Here is a 23,686-nt window from a genome sequence, read left to right as displayed (position 1 = left end):
TTATAAGGATTTAAAAGAGCCGACAAACAAGTGTCATAGGTTAAAGCAGAAGCTCGAGGAAAAAAGTCCTAGATACTATTCATTACATTTGATTTGCCCGTTCTTTGGACCCTTGTAAGCAGAACTTTCAGTCCCAGCCGACTGGAAGCAGCAGAATGCGTACGATTATGTTTGCTTTTACAAGTTTAACTGTAATCATCAGAGCAGGAACAGAGTGCACCAAGTCATCTTTTCTAGATTATTGGCAGCCAATCTCTCCCTTTCAAAGGACAAGAGTGATTCTGACCTAGTTAAATTTCTGCCGTTCTGAACATGCTTAATAAAAAGATGCTTTTTTTTTTTTTTTTGGGTCTCTACACTCACTTGTTGCCCAGTAACCAGGAAGATGGAGCCTTCCTTTCCATGTACCACTTGTCGGTAAATGTGGTCGAGGATTAAGAGCTCACTCCAGCAGTTCTGAAGCAGCTTCATTTGGTCATCAACCTGCAAAAGAAATAGCAAAAAAAATGACATTGTTATTCACTACTTTTTTGTTTTTGTGTAATTTCCAATATAAGAGGACTCCATACAAATAACAAAGTCTCCACCCACAGTCACTGAAGCACAGTGCTCAGAATTTATATCATTCACCTGACAATCGTGATTTTCGTTTGGACATGAAACATTTTTTAGGACACATGTAGACACTTAAGCTAAGTATTTATAATCAATGAACTGCTAGGAATGTGCACTCCATTGAATCGGTCTACCTAACATGAATAGAGCTATTAGAGACAGGTCCAGGCGCCTCAGACTGTCCTGAGTAGACCTCATTAGAATGACCCAGATTGCCTATGCTTATGTATCTAAAAGTGAATACAGTACATCAAAGTGAAGCTGAAATAGTATATAGATAGTAGCAAACTGCCAAGCCAAAAGAATTTATATAAAAGAAAATTAGCATTACAGCCCACATGACTTTTGGAGACAAACACGCACTGATTTTGTAACCGGTGTTAACTGCTAGTGCAGTCGTGCTGGACTGAGGAGAACCCTCACCAAGCACGATGCCAGGGCTAACTGGAATTTCTTTTATAATTTGGACCATTTTCCCACAAACGCTCCGTTTTCTTACCTGAAGAACGGGTCTGAGAACAGTATCCTCCTTACAAGGTCGCTATGAGGGTTACAGTGAAACGTGCTACATTATGATGGACATCTTGTCCACGTTCCGCCTTGCCCTCCAGGGAACTGCATTCTTCAGTGATGAATGACATCTACCTCATGTCCAGTCCTCATATCTAAATATGCACAGCATATTTGTCCATTTCTGTAGCTACTGTTTACTTTTTGTTCTGTAATGTTTACCAGGCAAAAACCTTGGTGTACCCAAACGTGATGGCCATGTTTAGACACATACACTATACATTACTGAAAAAACATCTGACATTTATATGTCATGTGATTTTTTTTTTTTTTTTTAAAAAGACAAGGTTTCACCATGTTGGCCAGGCTGATCTTGAATTCCTAACCTCAGGTGATCCACCCGCCTCGGCCTCCCAAAGTGCTGAGATTACAGGCGTGAGTCCAAACGCCCAGCCGTCATGTAATATTTTAAAGAGCTTTTGTGTATTTTAGATTTGACTTGCAAAACATGCCTTTGAAGTTAGCAGATCTGATACCCATTTTTTTTCAGATGAGAAAACGGGAGTGTCGGAGAGGTTCAGGGGGTATGTCTAAAGAATGATTGGCCAAGCGCAGTGGCTCATGCCTGTAATTCAACACTCTGGGAGGCTGAGGTGAGCAGATGACTTGAGGAGAAACAAAGATTTGAGGTGCAATTCCTCACTTTCTAGCTAGGAGAGCTTGGTCAAGCAGCTTAATTCTCCAGCCTTATATTTTCTCACCTAAGAATATGTGAGTTGCTGGGCATGGTGGCTTCATGCCTGCAATCCCAGCACTTTGGGAGGCCGAGGTGGGTGGACCACAAGGTAAGGAGTTCGAGACCAGCCTGGCCAGCATGGTAAAACCCCATCCCTACTAAAAATACAAAAATTAGCCGGGCATGGTGGTGCATGCCTGTAATCCCAGCTACTCATGAGGCTGAGGCAGAAGAAATGCTTGAACCCGGCAGCTGGTGATTGCAGTGAGCCAAGATCATGCCACTGCACTCCAGCCTGGGCAACAGAGTGAGACTCCAGTTCAAAAAAAAAGTATATATATATATATATATATATATATATATATATATATGATGCAGGTCTTGTGAAGATGCAGTGAGATAATGGATGGGAAATAATGGATGGGAAAGCCCGTTGTGAAGCGTAAAGCGATACACAGACAGAGGTAACAGCTAACGGAAGGATCCCACTGGAGGACCACATAAGTGCTGTTTAGAAGGGAAAAAGACGTGAAAACTGTTCTTCTCTCTCCTGGATTTCCCCTCTGGAGTCCCTTTCCACCAACACTGCCTTCGTGGAAGCCTGTCTTCCCCTCCTAAACTCCATCTCTCTCTATTCCCTTCCGCTCAGTGTGGAAGCTGCTTTCCTCTCCTGGATTCCAGCTTTCTGGATTCTCTCACTCAGTGTGAGAGTTACCTGTTTCTTTCTCTCTCCTTCTCTGGTCTCTCTCTCTCTCTAAATAAACCACTTTCTACAAATGAAAAAGAAGAGAAAAAAGAATTATTTACAAGAGATCGAAGCTATAATCAAGCTCTGTGATCAGGAAAAGCCATCCCCAAGCCCATCTCCATCAGAAATGTTTCAAACCAGTATGTTCTGACCAAAACAGCTACATTCATTAAGTAAATAGCTATTGTTGAGAGCCAATTCTTTGGTAGTTGTAAGTGCCAGGCCCTGGCATATAAGGATGGACAAGATAAACACAGTCAGTGCCTTTTAGAAAATGATTCTACTGCAGGCAAATGTTCACCGAAACAGTATTTAGTGGTTTAGTTGACAGTGAGAGTTCACATTTTTCTTTAAAGAAAAGTCTCCAGAATGTCACGTGGTTTGACAGTCCAGGCAGTGGGCAGCAGCTTCGGCGATCTGCTCAAATGTTCTCTGCCAACAGCTGACCCAAGGAGCTGTGGCCTAATGTCCTAGCAATATGCATGTCATTGCATGCAGAGCAGATTCTGGGAACTGATCCTCTCAGGTGCTAAGGAGTGATTTCAAAGCCAAGTGCACTTTGCTCCCTCTGGGTTTTATTATATTCTCATACACTATCAGCATCTTATTCCAAATTTATTAGTCTATGATGGTAATTTGGTTTCATTATATTGTTCTTCTGTGATGTGAAATATTAGTTACGCATTTAGCATTTATTTCAGGGAAGCCCCAAATACTTTACTTTGAAATTGGCTCCCTGGAAACAATTACCATATATGCTGATGTTGCACTGAATTTCCAAGTGGATGGGGGACTATAGAATCCCCAACGTCCATTTATGGACACCTAAAAAGGATTCCAGCTTAAGAACCTATTTATACAACAAGAATTTTATTATTCCCATCTTGCTGGTGGAAAAAATGGAAGTGCTAAGAGACTATCTTCTGGCCATGGACAGAAGGAGAAAAGGTGAGTGAAAATTAAGAAGTGTGCCAACCAGGTGTGGTGGTTCACACCCACAATTCCAACACTTTGCGAGGCTGAGGTGGGAAGATTACATGAGCACAGGGATTCAAGACCAGACTGGGCAACAGAGGGAGATTACAAAAAAATGGTAAAAATTGGCTGCCAAGTGTGGTGGCACACACCTGCTACTCCGGAGGCTGAGGCGAAAGGACTGCTTGACCCCAGGAGTTCGAAGCTGAAGTGAGGCATGACTGCGCCACTGCATTCCAGCTTGGGTAACAGAGCAAAACCCTCTCTCTCTCTCTCTCTCTCTCTCACACACACAGACACACACACATACACACACACCAGAAGTTTGTCTTCTAGAGCCATCTCATAAGGGATCTTCCTCTTCATTTGCATTTGATGGTTCCTGTCCTTCATCATGTAACTTGACAGAAATAGTTATGGTAACAAGAGCTTGACACAGTTAAGGTATACTAAAATTTTAAGACGACCATCTGATGGCCGAGTGCCATGGCTCACACCTGTAATCCCAGCATTATATAGCAAAACCTCTCACTAGTGGATCACTTGAGGCCAGGAGTTCAAGACCTGCTTGGCCAACATGGTGAAAACCTGCCTCTACTAAAAATACAAAAATTAGGTGGGTGTGGTGGCTCATGCCTATAATCCCAGCTACTTGGGAGGCTGAGACAGGAAAATTGCTTGAGCCCAGGAGGCAGAGGTTGTGGTGAGCCGAGATCATGCCACTGCATTCCAGCCTGGGTGACAGAACAAGACTGTCTCAAAACAAACAAAAACAAACAAAAAACATTCTGACTTTTCTTAGCTTTCTTTTCTTTTAGGATGCTGAGGACACACTTCAAAATCTGCATATCCCCTTTTCCTCTGCTTCTCTACAACTTGCAGGAATAGGTGAAATTGAGCCTATTTCCTATGACTGGTGCTTCGTTTCTGTTTTATATTCTGTACTGTTCACATTATCCTGTCTTCCTTTGTGTCTACTAGGGGATCTTCTATAACCCCCCTGCTTTCAGGAAGTATTGTGATTGCCTGCTTAGTTTTCTGTGCTCCCTGAGGGCAGGGACAGATTCTGAAGCTACAGCTCCCAGGGCCTTCCATGGTGGCTGGTGGAAAAAAAATGCCACTTAACAGATGCTGGCTAAATGAAGGAACATATGACTGAATTACTTTTACTTCTGCAATTTTCTGTGTGTCTTGCGCAGCTAACCCACCACATAAGCAAACAACTCTCTCATTGTTTGTAGAATTAATGACAATCTTTACAGGGCAGTGACTACCTCAGCAACTTGCATCTGACCCTTCTCCTGCCTTGCAGGTCTGCACCCACAGCTGGCCCTTGGTTAAGAAAGACTCGACTGATTGTAATTTTAACACCCAACCCCCCCACCGGCACAATTGATTCCTTGTTTTAATACTCTCCGAGGAGGTTTTCTATGCCAACATTCCACTTCATTATTTTCCATAATTGATTATGTGATATTTTATATTATCTTGAAATTGGTGAGTGTGCAGCTTCCGGGTGCTTTGGATGACATAGTTTTTATGCAGCTCTATGAATAAAAAAAATAGAGTAAATATGATGGCTGGCTTGTTCCCTATTTCTAGATGAGAAATGTTGGCAATTTTGAAAATTTTTTATTTTTTAAGACAAACAGAGTTATGGGGGTGTGGACAGAAGGAAGGGAAGAAAAATAATCTACTTCTGAGCAAATTCTCCAGGTATTAATGTTGTCAATAAACAATTTAGAGGAGCATCTGGGGGTTCTGGGAAGAAGACCAGTGAAGTGTAAGCTCCACATTATATAGCAAAACCTCTCGCTAGTGGTTAGTAATACCACCTCATATAATCTTGTGTTATGAGCTGTAATAAAAGGAATGACTTATCTCGGAAACCTAGTTACTCATCAGAGAAACTATTTATATTGATATTATAGATGAGAGTGTAAAGGAATACAAGTCCCATATTGTTATGAAGCACAACTTCCCACAACCCAGAATGTTAATCATTAGAAACTTGTGCTTTCTCATAAGAAGAGTGACTCTGGCCAACAATTAGAAGAAGAAAAATGTGTAGATCTTTGTCAAGCCCACATTTACCTTATCAAAACCTTTTCGTGGCCCCCTCCCATTTACCTTTTACCAGTCCAGCAAGTGAGCTGTTATTTCACTTCCCTTACTGCAGAGGCTTTTTAAAATTGACACCATGGATCCTTAACTTCCTGCGCTGAAGCAATTCTCCCACCTGGGCCTTGTGAATAGATAAGACGACTGAAACTCACCACCATGCCTGGCTAATTCTTTTTTCTTTTTTATAGAGACGAGGTCTCGCCATGTTACCCAGCCTGGTTTCGAACTCCTGGACTCAAGGGATCTTCCTGCCTTGGCGTCCCAAAGTGCTGGTACTATGGGTGTGAGCCATGGTGCCTGGCCAGTGGTTAAACTATCTTAACGGTGGTGAAGAAAGATATTTTAAAGAAAGCAGTCTACAATATGGACTGGTACTTTTAAGCAGACATGAACTCATTTCTCATTTCTGATTGTTAATTTTGGTATGTCAGGTCTTGTGTTAGAAACTTGAGGGAAAACAGATTATTAAAATACAGCCCCTGCCTTCAAGAAACTCACACTCCAATGAGAGGAGACAGAAGTGTGAACCCATTATTATAATGCCATGTGCACAGGAGAAACGGGAGTACTTTACACCATTCCATTTCTTGGGGAAGCGTCTTGGGGGTCAGAGAAGGATGTGCTAAAGCATGTTTTAAATTGTAGAATCACTTAATAAACTTGTTTTTTCTTTTCTTCTCTGTGTTTCCTGTTAGAATAACCCTTGGGACAAAGTATAATTTAGGAAAAACAAAAATGAATTTGGGCAAGGTGGCCCACGTGCCTGTAATCCCAACACTTTGGGAGACCCAGGTAGAAGGATCACTTGTATCTAGGAATTCAAGACCAACCTGGGCAACACAGTAAGACCTCAGTCTCTACAAAAATAAAATAAAATAAAGTAAAATATAATATAATAAAAAGCTAGCTAGGCATGGTGACACACGCCTATGGCTGAAGTTACTCAGGAAGCTGAAGTTGGAGGATCACTTGAGCCTAGGAGGTCAAGGCTGCAGTGAGTCATGACCATGCCACTGCATTCAGCCTGGCGAGAGAGCAAAACCCTGTCTCAAAAAAAGAAAAAAAGGCCAGGTATGGTGGCTTATGCCTGTAATCCCAGCACTTTCGGAGGCCAAGGTGGGCAGGTGACTTGAGGTCAGGAGTTCGAGACCAGCCTGGCCAACACGGTGAAACTCCGTCTCTACTAAAACTACAAAAATTAGCTGGGCATGATGGCACGGGCCTGTAATTCCAGCTACTCAGGAGGCTGAGACAGGAGAATTGCTTGAACCCAGGAGGCAGACGTTGCAGTGGGCTGAGACCATGCCACTACACTCCAGCCTAAGTGATAGAGTGAGACTCTTAAAAAAAAATAGAAAAGAAAAGAAAATGATTTTGAAGATGCTTCAGAATCATTACAAATTAAGTCCAGCTACTATTCTTTCTTTTTTTCTTTCTGGCAAAAAAAAAAAAAATCCTTAAGGATGAATTTCCATGTCTTTTTGTAACAATGATGACATTTATAGAAGTTTGTTCTGAAGACGGGAGAGAAAAATTAAAACCCAAACAAATCAAAATCAACTTAACATATCTTAATGAGAACCTGCTCTGGGTAGGGCAGACACACAACTGCATTAATCCTGTCCTGTTTTCATAAAGAACACTGATGATTATCTGCAACCTCTGTAATAAACTGCTACAAAGTCCAAGAAAAAATGATTTCACATTAACAATGATTAAACAAGCACCAAAAACACTACTATACAAGAGAACTAACAGCCAGTAAAACCCATAGTCAATTGTTGCAATACCCAATAGATTTATAACCAGAAGTTCTTCCCTGCCCAGAGATAACTGGGGGTGATTCCAGTGTGCTTCTAATTGTGCTGCTGCTGGTCCATAATACAAAGTCCTATCTATCAACACTTCCTCAGACACCTGAGCTATTCTGGCCTCGTTCTATGTTTCTCCAATGGAGCAACAAAGGATCTCCCCCAACCTCCTTTTGCCAGATCTGGACCCTCAGGAGGAAAGCAGGAGGTGGAGAGGTTTAACTTCACATCTACCTCTTGTCCATTCCCACCAAACCCCACTTTTCATTCATTTCATCTCCCATCTACGTCACGACAGATGGTCCCCCGAATCTGGAACTACACTGTCTCCATGCTTCTTCCTCTTGCTCTGTTTTATCATATACAGTTATTACCACTATCTCTTTTGGTCACACCGTTCCTTTGAACAATCACCTCTTCCAAATTCCCTAGACTTCTCTTCGAGTCTTCACCAAACCAGATCTCCCTAATCAGTGTCTGCTGGGAATAGATTATCCGTGTGCTTAGTGTACGCTGGGAATAGATTATCCGTGTGCTTACTTCTCTTCCAGCTGAGGTTGGCCTGGGGCAGCCAGAAACTGGGAGCAGTTGCCTCTGACTGTGCTTAACCCGCTTTGTTGATACTGCTGTGACATGTAAATATTATTTTTTAAATGTGAGCCATATAATGAAAATGATAGAGAAGTTTTTCTTTAAATGTCCTTTCCCATGTTAACTTCAGCTCTTATTACATCCTAGCTCTTCGGTAAGCATTGCCTATCTGCTGTAGGCATCTTGTTACTTGCTACTTCTGCTACCACTGTTGGGAAACCCTTACATTGTACTCTCAGGCACTGTCCTAAAAGCTTTACACGAGGGCCGGGCACGGTGGCTCACGCCTGTAAGCCCGGCTACTCGGGAGGCTGAGGCAGGAGAATCACTTGAATCTGGGAGGCGGGGGTTGTAGGAAGCAGAGATCACTTCATTGCACTCCAGCCTGGGTGACAGAGTGAGAGTCCGACTCAAAAACAAAACAAAACAAAAGGAACTTTCACATGCATGAACTCATCCTAACAACTCGATGAAGCAAAACTTATTATAATCCCCATTTTACCAATGAGGAAACTGAGGTGTAAAGGTTAAGTAACTTGCCAAATGTCACACAGCATTAAGCAGCAGAGCCAAGATTTAAAGAGTTCATGGTCCTAGCAACAAGACACTTAGCATTATACCTAACCTAAAATATCCATCAGTGCATTGAGAAACCATTCGAAAAGCTGCCTCTTTCAGGAAGTCTTCCCTGATCAGCTCCATCCCATATCATCATTCCTACGTTCATGTAACCTTTTGTAATATGTTAACCTGCATTAATCGATTTGGGTTGTACAAAATTCTTAGAGTAAGGGGTTCAATACTTGAGCGTATATAGACTGACAATTAAATCGTACACAATAAGCTTTCATCGTCTTGGAGGCCAGATTTTTGGAAGTTCATAAATTGGGAATGGGAGTAAGGGGAAGTAAAAGTGGAAGTAAAGCGGAGGTAGGGGTGGCGGTTAGCGGCTGTCATTCGCTGACATCCTTAATCTCCAGGGAAGCAGGGCCCCCTCGGTCCTCGCGACCTTCACGTGATTAGGTGTAAAGGCAATGAGTAGAGCAGCAGTTGAGAAATGAACACGACAGCTGACAGCAGAAGGTGGAGACGGAAAACCAAACAGGCTGGTCCTCTGCTTCTTGAATAGTTCAATCCAGAGCCACTCAGTACAGGAAGTCAGAGGCCCAGACTTCAGGAACCCCTAAACGAACCACTCTGTAACCCCGGGTCCAGGAGTGAGCATTCGCAACCATGACAAGTCATCAGGAACGTGCTTTTCAAATCCCCTGTTTAAGAAGTCACGGAATGGTGCAATTTGTAATAGAGTCTTCCATCAAAAGATTTTAAAATTCTTTCAAAGTGCAAATGTCTCCAAAGTTAAGTTTCAATTATCTAGAACATCCAGCCACAAGGCATATGTGGTATACCTAGTCCCTGGGGATGTTAAATGTAACATTACTTTAGATAAAGATAAGCGCTGGCCGGACATGATGGTGCACGCTTGTAATCCCAGCACTTTGGGAGGCTGAGGCAGGCGGATCACGAGGTCAAGAGATCGAGACCATCCTGGCCAACATGGTGAAACCCTATCTCTACTAAAAATATACAAATTAGCTGGGCATGGTGGCATGTGCTTGTAGTCCCAGCTACTCAGGAGGCTGAGGCAGGAGAATCGCTTGAACCTGGGAGGTGGAGGTTGCAGTGAGCAGAGATCACACCACTGCACTCCAGCCTGGCAACAGAGCATGGCTCCATCTCAAAGAAAAAAAAAAAGATATGCTAATGTCACTTATTAAATGTCAGTTTTTTAAATTTATATAAATGTGAGGTAATTACATGAGTGAAAGACGTCTTTGAGGTTTACAGAGCTGTATGTAAATGTTAAATAGCACTGTGAAGAAACATATAATCACCAGGGTATATGGTGTAATTTAGTCTGCTTCTTGTGCATAGAATTATAGCTACATTCTCAGAATTTGTCAAACCAAAGGACAAAGTTTGCCAGCTTTTATTCTTCCTCGTAACCACATTTCAAAATGCTTCTTGTTGAAATGTCAATTAATTATAAACTAATGATAAGTTCATCATATCTGGGGACTCAAATAGGAATTGTTACACTGCAGTCCTGGTAGACTTTTCTGTTTCTTAAGTTTCCATATATAGCCACATATAATTTGTATGATCTGATTAAGGTCGGCACTAACAGGTTATGGGATTATTTTTGCTTTGTGGCTTATGGAATCAATCACATCCCATTGCTTTGATGTCAAAGCATGTACACATGTGAAGAGAGAGGAGGAAAAGGAAGTCTCTGTCACTCCTAGAAGGCTAGTTTTCCCATCCTTCCCGTAAGAGTTGTGCTTGACATGATGATTCAGATAGCTTGGTAGGGGTGACTCTTTCATGAAATTGCAAAGTAAAGAACGTAGGAATTAGTGTATTGACAAACTTCATAACCAACCCAGCCCCTAATTTTTTGAGACTGGTATGAAAAAGGATAATCTGTACAAGGGCATGTTTAACCTAGGTTTTATTTATCTTCTCAGATTGTGGCTATACCCTAATCAATGATAAATCAAACAACATATATTAGTGCTGGGCACTCTCAAGACTTGAATGGATGTAACACCTCGTTGTTATCCTCAAGGAACTTATAAATGAATTGGCACAACGAGACACAGCCCTGCAAAATACTTACTGCATCAGGAAGCATACAAAGTATTACGCTCTGTAGAACCAATAATTAAACAGTAGATATCTATATTATACACATATAGATACAGATAATTCACATCCCTAAGAAAAGATTTGGAAGCAGCTTATATGTGAGATGAATAACTCACATATAGGATGAATGAGATACATGAAGACATGGAGATAAAGGGAAATAATGGCAGGAAAAGAAGTCAAAGCCAAGGATCAGGATCAGCCCCAAATAAGCTCCATAAGAGGTGTTTCAGTCGTTGGAAATGAGCTACAATTTGGTTCCTTGTATCCAGAGTAGCATTACTGACATGACTTCTAATATACATGAGATGACAATCAAAGCAGTTATCTGCAAAACAGCTTCTCCTACCACTGGACTCCTGAGCAAAATTTGTACGTTTGTCCAAGAGAGAATTCCAGATTGTGTAAATAGGGCTCTAAAAACATCCTCACAGTAGATCCAATATTTAGCCTCATAGAGGGTGTTCCTTTGAATGCCCTCAGTGGATGCTGATGGCAATGTTAAGAGCCAAGATAATTTGGTCCCAGAACACAACTTTCTAATGGACTGCTTCATTACAAAGGTAAACCAAGACAATACAGAAATTGAGAGAATGCATATATTTTAGGCTCCATCATAGCAGACGCCAGGGCTGTTAAATAAGGAAATGCATAGCTTTGGAGCTCAGAGACCTGGGTGCCCATCTTGGTATTCTCACTAACCAGGTAACTCTGGGCAAAGAACTAAAACTTAACAGACACCCTATTGAAAACACCACATAGCAGACACACTGTTAAAAATACCTAAACTGAAATCCAAAGAAATAAATAAAAGCAAAATGGGGAAGGCACTAAATGAAGTACAAAGGAAAAGATTTCAGGTGATGCAAAAGGTTGATGAACCAGAAAAGAAATATTTTTAAGTAGATTAATGAGAAATATTTTCCAGTGCCTTCTCTTGCTGGGTATTGTTCCATTTATGACCATTACCTGTTTCCTGTTCTCCAGTTTAGAAAATCTCCTATGTATAATTAAAGCAATGTTCTCACGTGTCGGACCTGGCAGATAATATTCAAGTAATGAAAACGGAATCCTTCTCAGCATGATATATTTTCCTTTGGGTTGCTTGGGATGTCAAGAAGGCAATTGTGAATATGATGGTCATTTTTCTAATTGCATAATGAGGTTATGTTTGTAATTCTCATTTTCCAGGCACCACCTTAAAGGCAACAATGCCACCAGCCAAAAAAGAATTCCAGGTGTGCTGCAGACCCATCATCTGGATATCAGTGATCATCGCATAAATTAAGGAAGATTTTGGTTTCTTTCCAGATGCATAGTAGGGTTAAGAAGAAAGGGAGAAGATAAGGGATATACTTTTTTTTTCCCCCGAGATGGAGTCTTGATCTGTCACCCAGGCTGGAGTGCAGCGGCATGATCTCAGCTCACTGCAACCTCCGCTTCCCGGGTTCAAGCAATTCTCCTGCCTCAGACTCTCAAGTAGCTGGGATTACAGGTGCCTGCCACCATGCTCAACCAATTTTTGTATTTTTAGTAGAGACGGGGTTTCACCATGTTGGCCAGTCTCGATCTCCTGACCTTGTAATCCGCTTGCCTTGGCCTTCCAAAGTGCCGGGATTACAGATGTGAGCCACCGCGCCGAGCCACGGTGAGGGATATCTATAGTGCATGCTTTGTGGCTCTCTTGAGGTCATTTAATGCAACTTCTTCCTTTATAGATTGCTTTACAAAGCCAGGAAAAAAAAAAAATCTTATAGAGGCTTAAATGTCCTTGGGTCCTTTTTGGCTGGCTGCTTCAATCAGGCAATTGGCCAAAGAAAGGAGGAAAGAATTCAAATGGCCTAAATATTACTCACCAAAAGTACAACTGAAATTAGGGCAGAGGCAAAGGAGAGGTCCCTAAGGACCGTTCAGTGATGGGAATTCTCTGGGCACAAAGGCTCCTGGGAGAATTCCTTTGCTCAGGTCCCTAGGGACGAGTAGAGGGCTTGTCCCTTCACACAATTTAAATTTCCCCTTAATGTCACAGTGCTCAGTGTACAGCCAGTCTGTGCCTTCAGAGACTCCCAGAAATGGATTCATAGAAAGTAGTAGCAACTGAAGGTGGAGTTCCAACAGTCGAAGTTTGGCCCTAAGCTGCAGAAAGCTTAAGTCTAGGTAAACAAAACAATTTCTGCTTTGTTAAAAATTTCTCAATAGTGTAGAGTGGGAAATATTTATGCCAGGGCTCTAAACACAGGCATGCCATCAGTAATAGGTCCCATCTAATTTTCTGTCTTTGACACTGTGAATGGTATCCCCTCTCATTACCTGGACTGGGGACACCCCCATCCTGTTACATGCTGAATCACACCCTGGTACTAGCTCACAGCAGGTGCTTAATTAATATTTGCTGAATCAGTGCTGAAAGTATCTAATAGCTACATTTCATTCAACTACATCATTTTATAGAAGAGGAGACTCAGGCTAGGTGGGCTGTGGTTTTAATAAGGCTACTCAACGAAACAGGATGGGAATCCAGGTGTTCTGAATCCAAGCCCAGTGCTCTTTCACTATGCCTCTTTCATATAAGAATAAAGAACAATTTTCTTATTTTTTTTCCTGTAGGTTATTTTTTAAAAATATAATATTGCCCCAGTTTCTTTCCTGCGAGGAAATACATTAATGGCAATTTGATTTCTCTATTTGAAATGTAAAGAAATTGTGAAATAAAGTCTTTGGAAGTTTACAAAGCACAAAATCACAGATACCAAATGATAGAACTTGGTATTATCTGGATATAAAATCTAGACAGATGCTTCTTTCCATTTGGAGGAAAGATAGAGAAAGTGATTTGGGATAAGAGATGAACTGAGACCTAGTGTTTATTCTGGGTCCCTGTCCCAGAAGACCCAGAGGTGAAGTTGCCAGTGGCCCCTCTTAAAATTGCTTAGAGCTGGGCAGGGCGGAGTATAGGCACCCACCCCGACTAGACAGTCCAAATCTCAAAAGGAGGGACACTAGTATCATGGAAACATCATTCACAATATTGTAAGGTACAAGTTTTGACTAATATTTTAGTTCTCCTGTCCTGGCCAGTTAAATGGGGGGAAACATTCTACACAGGCTTCAAACTAATGCTTTTGAAATCAGAATCACATTAGCTAGATTTTTGGCAAAACCATACCTAGTTCTTTTGCACTGTCTGAAGAGGGTGTGTCTTATGGCATATTTCCTATTACCTCTATTTTCATATTCTTCCTAGTCTAGATTAAAGGAGAAGAATATGCAGGCTATGACACTGTACTGCCTCTCCCACTCCCACCCAACATACACACCCCCTACACACTCCCTTCCTAAGACGTCCACATTGCCCTGTTGAATCTGTCCCCATGAGGCAAGGACTCTGTAGGTCAGTCCCAAGGCAGTCCCTTTATGTCTTCCGTATTTCTAGACAGCCTCTCCTTTACTCATTCTTAGTAATCTCTACAACTATTGGGTTTATATCTGAATATAATGATGAAAGATAGCACATCAAGATCCGTAAGAAATTATGCACAGCATGGCCATCCTGATATCCAAAAATAAGTTCCCCAAAGGTGGCTGAGAAGTGAAAGACAAAATATTGAATTTCGTTTTCCCAATTATTCTCATCATAAAATGGGAGAGATACTCTTAGTATTAAAGGAATGTATTTCTAACAGAGATGAGTGACGAAGGGAGTTCTTTTTTCTCCCTCGTAAAGGAGGGAGTTCACTGGCTGTTTTGCTGGAGTGGGCTGGTTAATTCATATCAAACAAGGTAATTCAGTCAACTCATTAAATCAGTTAATTTTTTAATTGAAATGACCAACAGTTTCTGGCTTGTGCAGATATATACAGACCTAGAGAAGGGTTTTTACCACGTATCAGTCATACATATATACCACGGTCTGTTTTCATACACCTGATCATACGACTCATACTGTATTGTGCTTGAGTGTCACCAAAGCATCATAGGCTGGGCACAGTGGCTCATGCCTGTAATCTCAGCACTTTGGGAGGCTGAAGTAGATGGATCACCTGAAGCCAGGAGTTCAAGACCACCCTGGCCAACACGGTGAAACTCTGTCTCTATTAAAAATACAAAAATAAGCCGGGGTGGTGGTGCACACCTGTAGTCCTAGCTATTCAAGAGGCTGAGACAGGAGAATTACTTGAACCCCGGAGGCAGAGGTTGCAGTGAGCTGAGATCGTACCATTGCACTCCAGCCTGGGAGACAGAGAAAGACTCCATCTCAAAAACAAACAAACAAACAAAATAAAGCAGCATTACGGTATGGGTGCAGATTGATAACGAGAATAACAAAAATGCAGCAAAGTGAGAATAAATTTTCAAAATTAGTCTGTCACATGTCCCTGTCTTAATGATGTTGGCCATTACACACAAGTCAGAGAACCAAAGCACTTCCAGGCCCATCTAGTAGTACCTTTTTTCTTTTTTTCTTTTTTCTGGAGACGTAGTCTCGCTCTGTAGCCCAGGCTGGAGTGCAGTGGCGTGATCTTGGCTCACTGCAACCTCCACCTCCCAGGTCCAGGTTCAAGCAATTCTGCCTCAGCCTCCCAAGTAGCTCGGATTACAGGCATACGCCACAATGCCCAGCTAAGTTTTGTGTTTTTAGTAGAGACGGGATTTCATCAGGTTGGCCAGGCTGGTCTTGACCTCTTGATCCGCCCACCTCAGCCTCCCAAGATGCTGGAATTACAGGCGTGAGCCACCATGCCCGGCCCCTATTATATCTTCATGTTCCTTTAGGACTTTTCACTGCCAAAAAAATTTTTTTTTAAATATTTCTTGATGATGGTTAAGGATCTTTACTCAGAAGATACTGAATAGTAATCATAACCCACTCATAGCAGAGAGTATCTAATAACATTCACCAATGGATATCCAGCCAGGTGCTGAAGGTCAGGTGAATCTGTGCAGCATTGTTCTGTATTTGTTCCCTGAAGTCTCATGCCGCTTTATCTGAAGTGCCTATGCATTTCTCACAAGGCCTGAACACAACAGTTCAGACGGAGAACTCGGCTGGGTCTTCAATTACTATTTGCTATATCAATGACTCAAAAAGAGCTCAGCCAAGCCTGATGACAATAGTCCCAGCTGCTCAGGAGCTGAGGTGGGAGAATTGCTTGAGTTTGAAGATGCAATGAGCTATACTCACACCACTGTACTCCAGCCAGGCAACATAGTGACATCCTTCGTTTTTTTTTTTTTTCTTTTTTTTTTTTTAATTAAAAAGAAGATCAGACAGAGCCTGATTGAGGGGTAAACTATGCCCTCTTCCTCTTTGTGACCATCTGTCTTCACAAAGGCTGGGGACAGAAGTGTATCCTAAGATTTGGAATCTTACAAACATGTCCAATCTTCTTGATATATTTAACATAATCCTTTATGTTCTTTTCTATCTATAAGAACTCTAGAACACTACTCTTTCTGAAAGTTATTTTGGTGACCAGAGTCTAAAAAGACTATTTTTTTCATTTGAAGAACAGTCATAGTTTGACATTCAAAGTGGCATTTAATAGATGCATATTTTAGAAATACCCATCCAGGCTCACACCTGTAATTCCAGCACTTTGGGAGGCCAAAGAGGGTGGATTGCTTGAGCCCAGGAGTTCGAGACCAGACTGGGCAACATGGCAAAACCTCATCCCTACTAAAAACACAAGAATTAGGCAGGTGTGGTGGCGTCAGCCTGTAACCCAGCTACTATGGAGGCTGAGGCATGAGACTCACTTAAACCCAGGAGGCAAAGGCTGCAGTGAACGGAGATCGCGTCACTGCACTCCAGCCTGGGCAACAGAGCAAGACTTCATCTCCAAAACAAAACAAAATTAAAGAAATTTTAAAAAATTTAGAAATACCTATCCGAAGAATGAGGTTAATCCAATTTCGCAAAAGATTAGCCTAGGTACTTGCCTCAGACTCAAGCTTCAAACCCTTCCTCAAGGCAAAATTTGATTTAAAGCCTATGAAAAGGAAGGCTTAGGAGGAGACTATAGACTCAAAGCCACCTACTCACTGCTGCGCACAGCACTGTGCTTAGATTGGAAGAGATTGAAGGATGAACAGAAACTACTTCTCAATGAGCTTGTAACCAAGAGCAATGAAAATATCGAGGCTTGGGGACTTTGGAGGCTGCTGGTTTCTCAATATCCACAGTTTCTCTGGAAAACCGTGTCTGAAAGCTAGAAGGGATCTAAGCCTGCTTTTAGCCAGTTTGAATCTGGAATTGCTACATCGTTTAAGAACTGGAAGTGTTTGGCTTGTTGGCTTATTTCCACCTCATTTCTAGAATTATTTTGGCCCATTTCTTCAAGGAATTAGTACCCATGTATGTGTTTCATGAGCTGGATTCACCAAGCAGTACTCCCTCGGTGTTTCTGCAATGAAACGATCGCAAATATACATCAATAGCATTGAGTTTTGACAAAAAGGAACATAGGGGAGACTCCTGAGTCCTAAAGAGGGCACTGAGCAGGTGTCTTTTCGTTAAGAAATGACCTATGTTGGCCAGGCACGGTAGCTCACGCCTGTAATCCCAGCACTTTGGGAGGCCGACGTGGGCAGATCACGAGATCAAAAGTTCAAGGCCAGCCTGACCAACATGGTGAAATCCTGTCTCTACTAAAAACACAAGAGTTAGCCAGGTGTGGTGATGTGCGCCTGTAATCTCAGCTACTCAGGAGGCTGAGGCAGGAAAATTGCTTGAACTCGGGAGGTGGAGGTTGCAGTGAGCCGAGGTTGCGCCACAGCACTCCAGCCTGGGTGACAGAGTGAGACTCAGTCTCCAAAAAAAAAAAAAAGACCTATGTTTTAGTAACAACAATGTTAAACTTTAAAGCAAGTCATCTGCCTGTATTCAGATAAATGTAATCCATACTTTGAGCACACGTGATTCATAAAAACTACAGAAGAAAAATAATAAACCCACGGTAGGAAAGCAACTTCTTTCTTTTAAAACCTTTTTTCTGACTAACTGATATACCAGCACAAGAGCCTAACACCAGAAACTCAAAGGGCCAGCCAAATGAGGATGTACAAACATCCACCTTTTGCCCTGACTGGCACCCCAGATAGAATTCTCAGGCTTGGAAAGCTGTCTGTTTATCTCCATTCACACGTGAGCTAACCAGTTCAAGGAGGGAAGCACCAGTGAGCTATCAGATCAATATGGTGAAGTATGGAGATTGATTTCATCCCAGAGTGAGCGTGTTAACGAGCTCCTCTGTGTGACCTTTGCCTAGTGGTAGAAATTAGACACCACCGCAGACCACATACTTGAGTGTCTGCTTGCTTTTAATAAAGCACACTGCAGGCAGACCTCAGAGATAATACAAAAGCTTAGAGTGCATCTTTTTATACAAGGGAGGAGGTCTTCCGGACTTACTATACTATGTTTAAAATTATGGACAAGATAGCATAAATGCAAACTTTCAGAGTAAAGCATATTCTTTTAAGAAACAGGCTTTTTGCCTGTTTTTTACTAACGGTGCTGAATATGTATGTGTCTATGCAGGAAACCCTACTAATGGCTTCACTTAAGTCTCTCATAAAAGTTCAGGGAGATACAACTGTGCTCAAGATCTGTGTTTCTCAAATTTGAACACACCTAGCGCTCTCCTGAGGGTCCTGTTAAAATGCACAGTGATCCGGCAGGTCTGGAGACTGTGATTCTGCATGTCTGATAAGGTGACGAACGAAACCAGTGCTGGTGGTTCATGTACCACACTTTGAATAAAAAGCTCTAGAAAATTCTAGCAAACCGATCCTCCCACCTCCACGTGTGCACATCGGTCTCACACACACACTGACATGCCAAAATGTTAGACACAAGAATATGGGATGAGAACAATAACTAAGATGTCAAAGTGTAAGGAGGTGCAAACTCAGACGGGTCTGGTACAGAAACAGGCTCCACCAGTGGCCGGGAGATCAGTGTGAACTTGGGCAGATGACTGAACCCCCTGAGCTTTAGTTTACTCTGGCTGCAGTCAAATTCTAATTAATACAGACCCTCCCCATTCCCCTTGTTGTAAGGGTTAATTGATCTAATACAGGAATACAACTTAAGCCTTGAGCTCAGTAAATAAGTCACTATTAGAGTGCATCACTCTCCTGTAAAAGTCGGATCTAGTTCCTACCCCCAGCTTGATCAAATATTACAAAGCATATAATACTTTAATGCAAATACTGGAGTTGTTGAAGTTAAAGCAACAACTCCAGCCTTTTATTTGGACATAATCTCCCCGATAATTCTCTTAATTATCTTGGGGCCAAGCAGAAAGAGACCGTAGCTGCTGGAGAGGTCCAGAGGGCTACTGACCCCGGAACAACGAACACAATGGCACCCACTTTAAAAGCAACTCAATGTGGTCATGGCTCAGGATGGCACCACAGCACAGGTTAAGACAACACTGAGGTTCTTGGAATTTCTATCACACTCCAGGGCGATTTATTGTGTATGCAGATGCTAGAGAGGGGGCGGAGGCTGACACTCAGGGAAGCCTCTGTCTGTTTGTCAGTTACCTAGAGACAACTGTGCTGCCCTCAAACTGGCCTTGGTCTTGCGGACGCCCTCTACCCCCAGGAGTACAGCCTCATAATCACTGGGAGAGAAATCCCAGGACATTGAGAAGGATTTCTGTTCCCCTGGATGTCTCTGACCTTACTTGCTGATTTGAAAATTCCAGGTTGGGAATTGTATTAATTTGGCGTCAATCTTTAATTCCATTGAAAGAATAGACACCCACAGGAGTGATAGTATTAAAATCAGTGGCTTTACAAGTATGGTCCAGGGAGTCAAGAGGTTAAAACTATTTTTCCAATTACACCAAGATGTTATTTGCCCTTTTCACCCTCCACTTCTCAGGAGTGTGCAGAGGCTATGGGATGTAACGACATCATCACTCTGGTGACAAATGGAATATGTGTGCTTGTGGATGCTTGATTTGTTTTTAACTTCTAATACCTTAATGTTAATAGTTAAAACATATATAAACTAGAGGTCTCCAGAGTCCTCAATCATTTTCAGAAGTCAAAGGGTCCTGAGACCAAAAGACGTGGGAACCACTGCTTTAAATCAACACAAATCATTTGCATACAATCATAAATGAACTTCTGACAAGTTAAAAATTTTGTGGCGTAACTGCTAAATTCAAAGCTCTGTGCTGGAGTGTGTGGGAGGAAACAGTGACAAGTAAGAGACTGGAAAGAGTTGAGCAGTAGACATGTAAGTAACACAAGCCAGGCTAGGAGAAAGTGTGCAATTGCCATCATCGTACATCCCAGATTTTGCCAGATAGTCCCCATTTTAAATATATTCAGGACTATATTTAGACTTGTCAAATCAATGGCTTTGAGTTTGGCAGGTGGGATGAGATGGAGAGGAAGACAGTGAGGAGATACCCAGCCGAGGAGTCCTAACTTTGTCTGCATATGCAGTGGGAAGGTGTGAGTTATGTGATCAAACCAGACAACCCAGGATAATTACTGCAAAGAACGTGTTGTTTGAGAGTACAAGAAAGAACAGGGGCCAGGCGCAGTGGCTCATACCTGTAATTCCAGCACTTTGGGAGGCCGAGGAGGATGGATCCCTTGAGCCGAAGAGTTCAAGACCAGCCTGGGCAACAAGGTGAAACCCCATCTCTGCTAAAAATACAAGTAGCTGGGTGTGGTGGCATGTGCCTATAGCCCTAACTACTCGGGAGGCTGAGGCAGGAGAATCACGTGAACCTGGGGGTAGAGGCTGCAGTGAGCCCAGATGGTACCACTGCACTCCAGCCTGGGCAACAGACTGAGATTCCTTCTGAAAAGAAAGAGAGAGAGAAAAAGAGAGAGAGCAAGAGACAGAGAAAGAGAAAGAGAGAAAGAGTGAAGGAAGGAAGGAAAGAAAAAGAAAGAAGGAAAAGAGAAAGAAAAAAGAAAGAAAGAAAAGAAAGAAAGAGAAAGAAAGAAAGAGAAAAACAAAATTGCAGGCCAGGTGTGGTGGCTCATTCTTGTAACTGGTACTTTGGGAGGCCAGGCAGATCACTTGAGGCCAGAAGTTCGAGACAAGTCTGGCCAACATGGTGAAACCCAGTCTCTACTCGGGAGGCTGTGACATGAGAATCTCTTGAATCCAGGAGGAGGAGGTTGCAGTGAGCTGAGATGGTGCCACTGCACTCCAGCCTCGGTGAGAGTGCAAGGTTCTGTCTCAAAAAAGAAGAAAAAAGAAAAAGAAAGAAAGAAGGAAGGAAGGAAGGAAGGAGGGAGGGAGAGAAAAGGAAACAAAGTTGCAGGACTAAAGGAGGCTTCTTGGAGGTGGTGATCATTTTTGTTTCAGCGAGCTATTCACAATGCTGCCGTGGAGTTTGTGAGAGAAGGTACGGCATAATTGTGTTTGTGGGGGAATCACTAAGAAGAACGTGTAGATGAGAAGGAAACCAACAAGAGAAAATTTGAGAAAAACATTGTTTAAGGTTGGGTAGAGGGAGAGGAGCTAGTGAAGGAACCTACAAGGATCAGTCGGAGAGGAGTACTGAGTAGTGACCAGGAAGTCTGTGCCAGAGGGAATTTCAAGGGTGGCCAAGGAGGTAAAACGCGGGAGAGGATGACGGCCGAGAAGATGTGGCAGAGGTCCTTGATGACGTTTAAGATCACAAGAGGCGTTTCCCACCGAGAAGGGCACGTGCAGTCAGCTTGCTGCCCAGCTTTAGCACCGCAGTTCTACGGTGTTGGCTGTGGTGACACCAAAAAGAAGAGGTGGCACTAAGGGCAAAGGTGTCATGATCAGAAAATACAGCCTGGTGACAGACGGGGAGACCCATGTAATGGGGTGTTCTGTGTTATTTTCAGGAGGGGAGCTTTGCACGCACTTGTGGACTGATGAAAGCCAGTGGAAGAGGAAAGATTTAAATAACAAGGGGCTGGGCGCCGTGGCTCATGCCTTTAATGCCAACACTTTGGGAGGCCGAGGTAGGAGGACTGCTTGAGGCTAGGAGTTCAAGACCAGCCTGGGCAACACTGTGAGACTCCATCTCTAATTAAAATAAACAAACAAAATAAAAATGTTAGCAAGGGGCTGGGTGTGGTGGCTCACATCTGTAATCCCAGCACTTTGGAAGGCCCAGGCAGGCGGATCATCTGAGTTCAGGAGTTCCAGACCAGCCTGGTCAACATGGTGAAACCCTGTCTCTACAAAAATTAGCTGGGCATGACGGTGGGTGGCTGTAATCCCAGCTACTCAGGAGGCTAAGGTGGGAGAATCGCTCGAACCCAAGAGGCGGAGGTTGCAGTGATCTGAAATCACGCCAAAAAATCCACCTCAAAAAATAGAAATTAAATGTTAGCAAGGGATGAAACAACAGATAAAAGGGAAATAAAGTAGAATTACAAAAGACGGGAACTGACAAACTCCATGAAGAAAAATGCTATTGAACTGAAAGCACAAATTTCAACCTTTCTTGAGCATAGGCTTTAAGGGGAAGGGGGTGTGTGTGTTGAAGAAGGGTGTATGTATGGAAGGGAGAGGGACATCTGTGGGTATGTGAGTGTCGGAAGAGGAAGGTTATGCATTTAGCTGCAACAAGGCAGATAAAAGATCAGAGCTAAAAGGGAGAAACCACCTGAACAAAGCCCCTTCAGCTACTTTAGAAACTAAAAAAGCTTGTCTACCTGATACTGTTCCCATTTTTTTTTTTTTTTTTTTTTGAGAGGAGTCTCACTCTTTCACCCAGGCTGGAGTGCAGTGGTACGATCTCAGATCACTGCAACCTCCACTTCCCAAGTTCAAGTGATGCTCCTGCCTCAACCTCCTGAGTAGCTGGGACTACAGGCATGCACCACCACACACAGCTAATTCTTGTGTTATTAGTAGACAGGGGGTTTCACCATGTTGGCCAGGCTGGTCTCGAACTCCTGACCTCAGGTGATCTGCCCGCCTCGGCCTCCCAAAGTGCTGGGGTTACAGGCGTAAGCCACCTTGCCTGGCCTTGTCCCCAATTTTAGCCCATCAGGATTGCAGAGAAAAAGAGGACTCACATTTGTTGAGATTTTACTCTCCTTAGGGGACTCCTATTACTGCGCTCAACACATTTTAATCTGATTACCTGAGCCTTTTATTTCCAAAAAACTTTCTAGAACTCAATCTCTCCCCATCCTCTTACCTCTCCATTAAAAATAGACTTAATTGTTTGGCATAAATAAGGCTTGTTTGACATAGTAATGAAAAGAAGGCAGCAAGTCTTAACAACAGTAAATGAGTCATATTGGACTCTTGGAGTTCTTTTCATTTTCTCCACCCTAACTCCAACCAGCGTTTCAGCATCTTTTATCACGTAGTTAAGCCTGATAATCTCCAAACAACTCACGAGGAAAAACACCACCCCCATCTCACCACCCTCTATTCTAGGATAGACAGAGATGACTATGGACCAAGCAGGCCTTACATTAGACCCAAGAGAAACGAGCATCACACAGATTTAAAAAAATTGTCTCCTCGAATCCTATTTAAGTATAGAGATAGCAAATGCACATAGGTAAACACAATTGTTATTTCGAACAATGAATTGTGTTGGTCTTTTACAGATATTTCTTTATATTGAGTTTCTGAAATGTGATTCTTCTTTTGGAAATGTGGAGATAAATGTTCAGCAACAGTATGCTAACACACCCCACAAAAATAGCATTGGTACTCATAGTTTTAGACACGTGCATCCTCCTCTTTACCACCTCTTTAAGGGTAGAGACCATTTCTTTTCTCTCCCTTCCTTCCTTCCCTTCTTTCCTTCCTTCCTTCCTTCCTTCCTTCCTTCCTCCCTCTCCTTCCCTCTCTCCCTTCCTTCCTTTTTCTCTTTCTTTCTCTCT

General features: G+C 42.5%; 1 protein-coding gene across 8 annotated transcripts in view; it reads right to left on the bottom strand.

Moving 5' to 3' along the window:
- The window catches only part of NR5A2 (nuclear receptor subfamily 5 group A member 2), a 146,394-nt gene that overhangs the window by 64,862 nt on the left and 57,846 nt on the right, over nucleotides 1-23,686 (bottom strand). For all 8 annotated transcript variants that reach the window (XM_012459570.3, XM_012459573.3, XM_012459572.3 and 5 more), the window contains one exon: nucleotides 364-483. In XM_012459570.3, coding sequence (XP_012314993.1) covers nucleotides 364-483 — 120 coding nt within the window. The remainder of the gene's footprint in view (nucleotides 1-363; nucleotides 484-23,686) is intronic.

This window comes from Aotus nancymaae, unplaced genomic scaffold (genome assembly GCF_030222135.1).
Source record: "Aotus nancymaae isolate 86718 unplaced genomic scaffold, 86718_ANA_hifiasm-v0.15.2.pri h1tg000039l, whole genome shotgun sequence".
Classification (NCBI taxonomy): domain Eukaryota; kingdom Metazoa; phylum Chordata; class Mammalia; order Primates; family Aotidae; genus Aotus; species Aotus nancymaae.
This window is presented reverse-complemented; position numbering and strand designations above follow the sequence as displayed.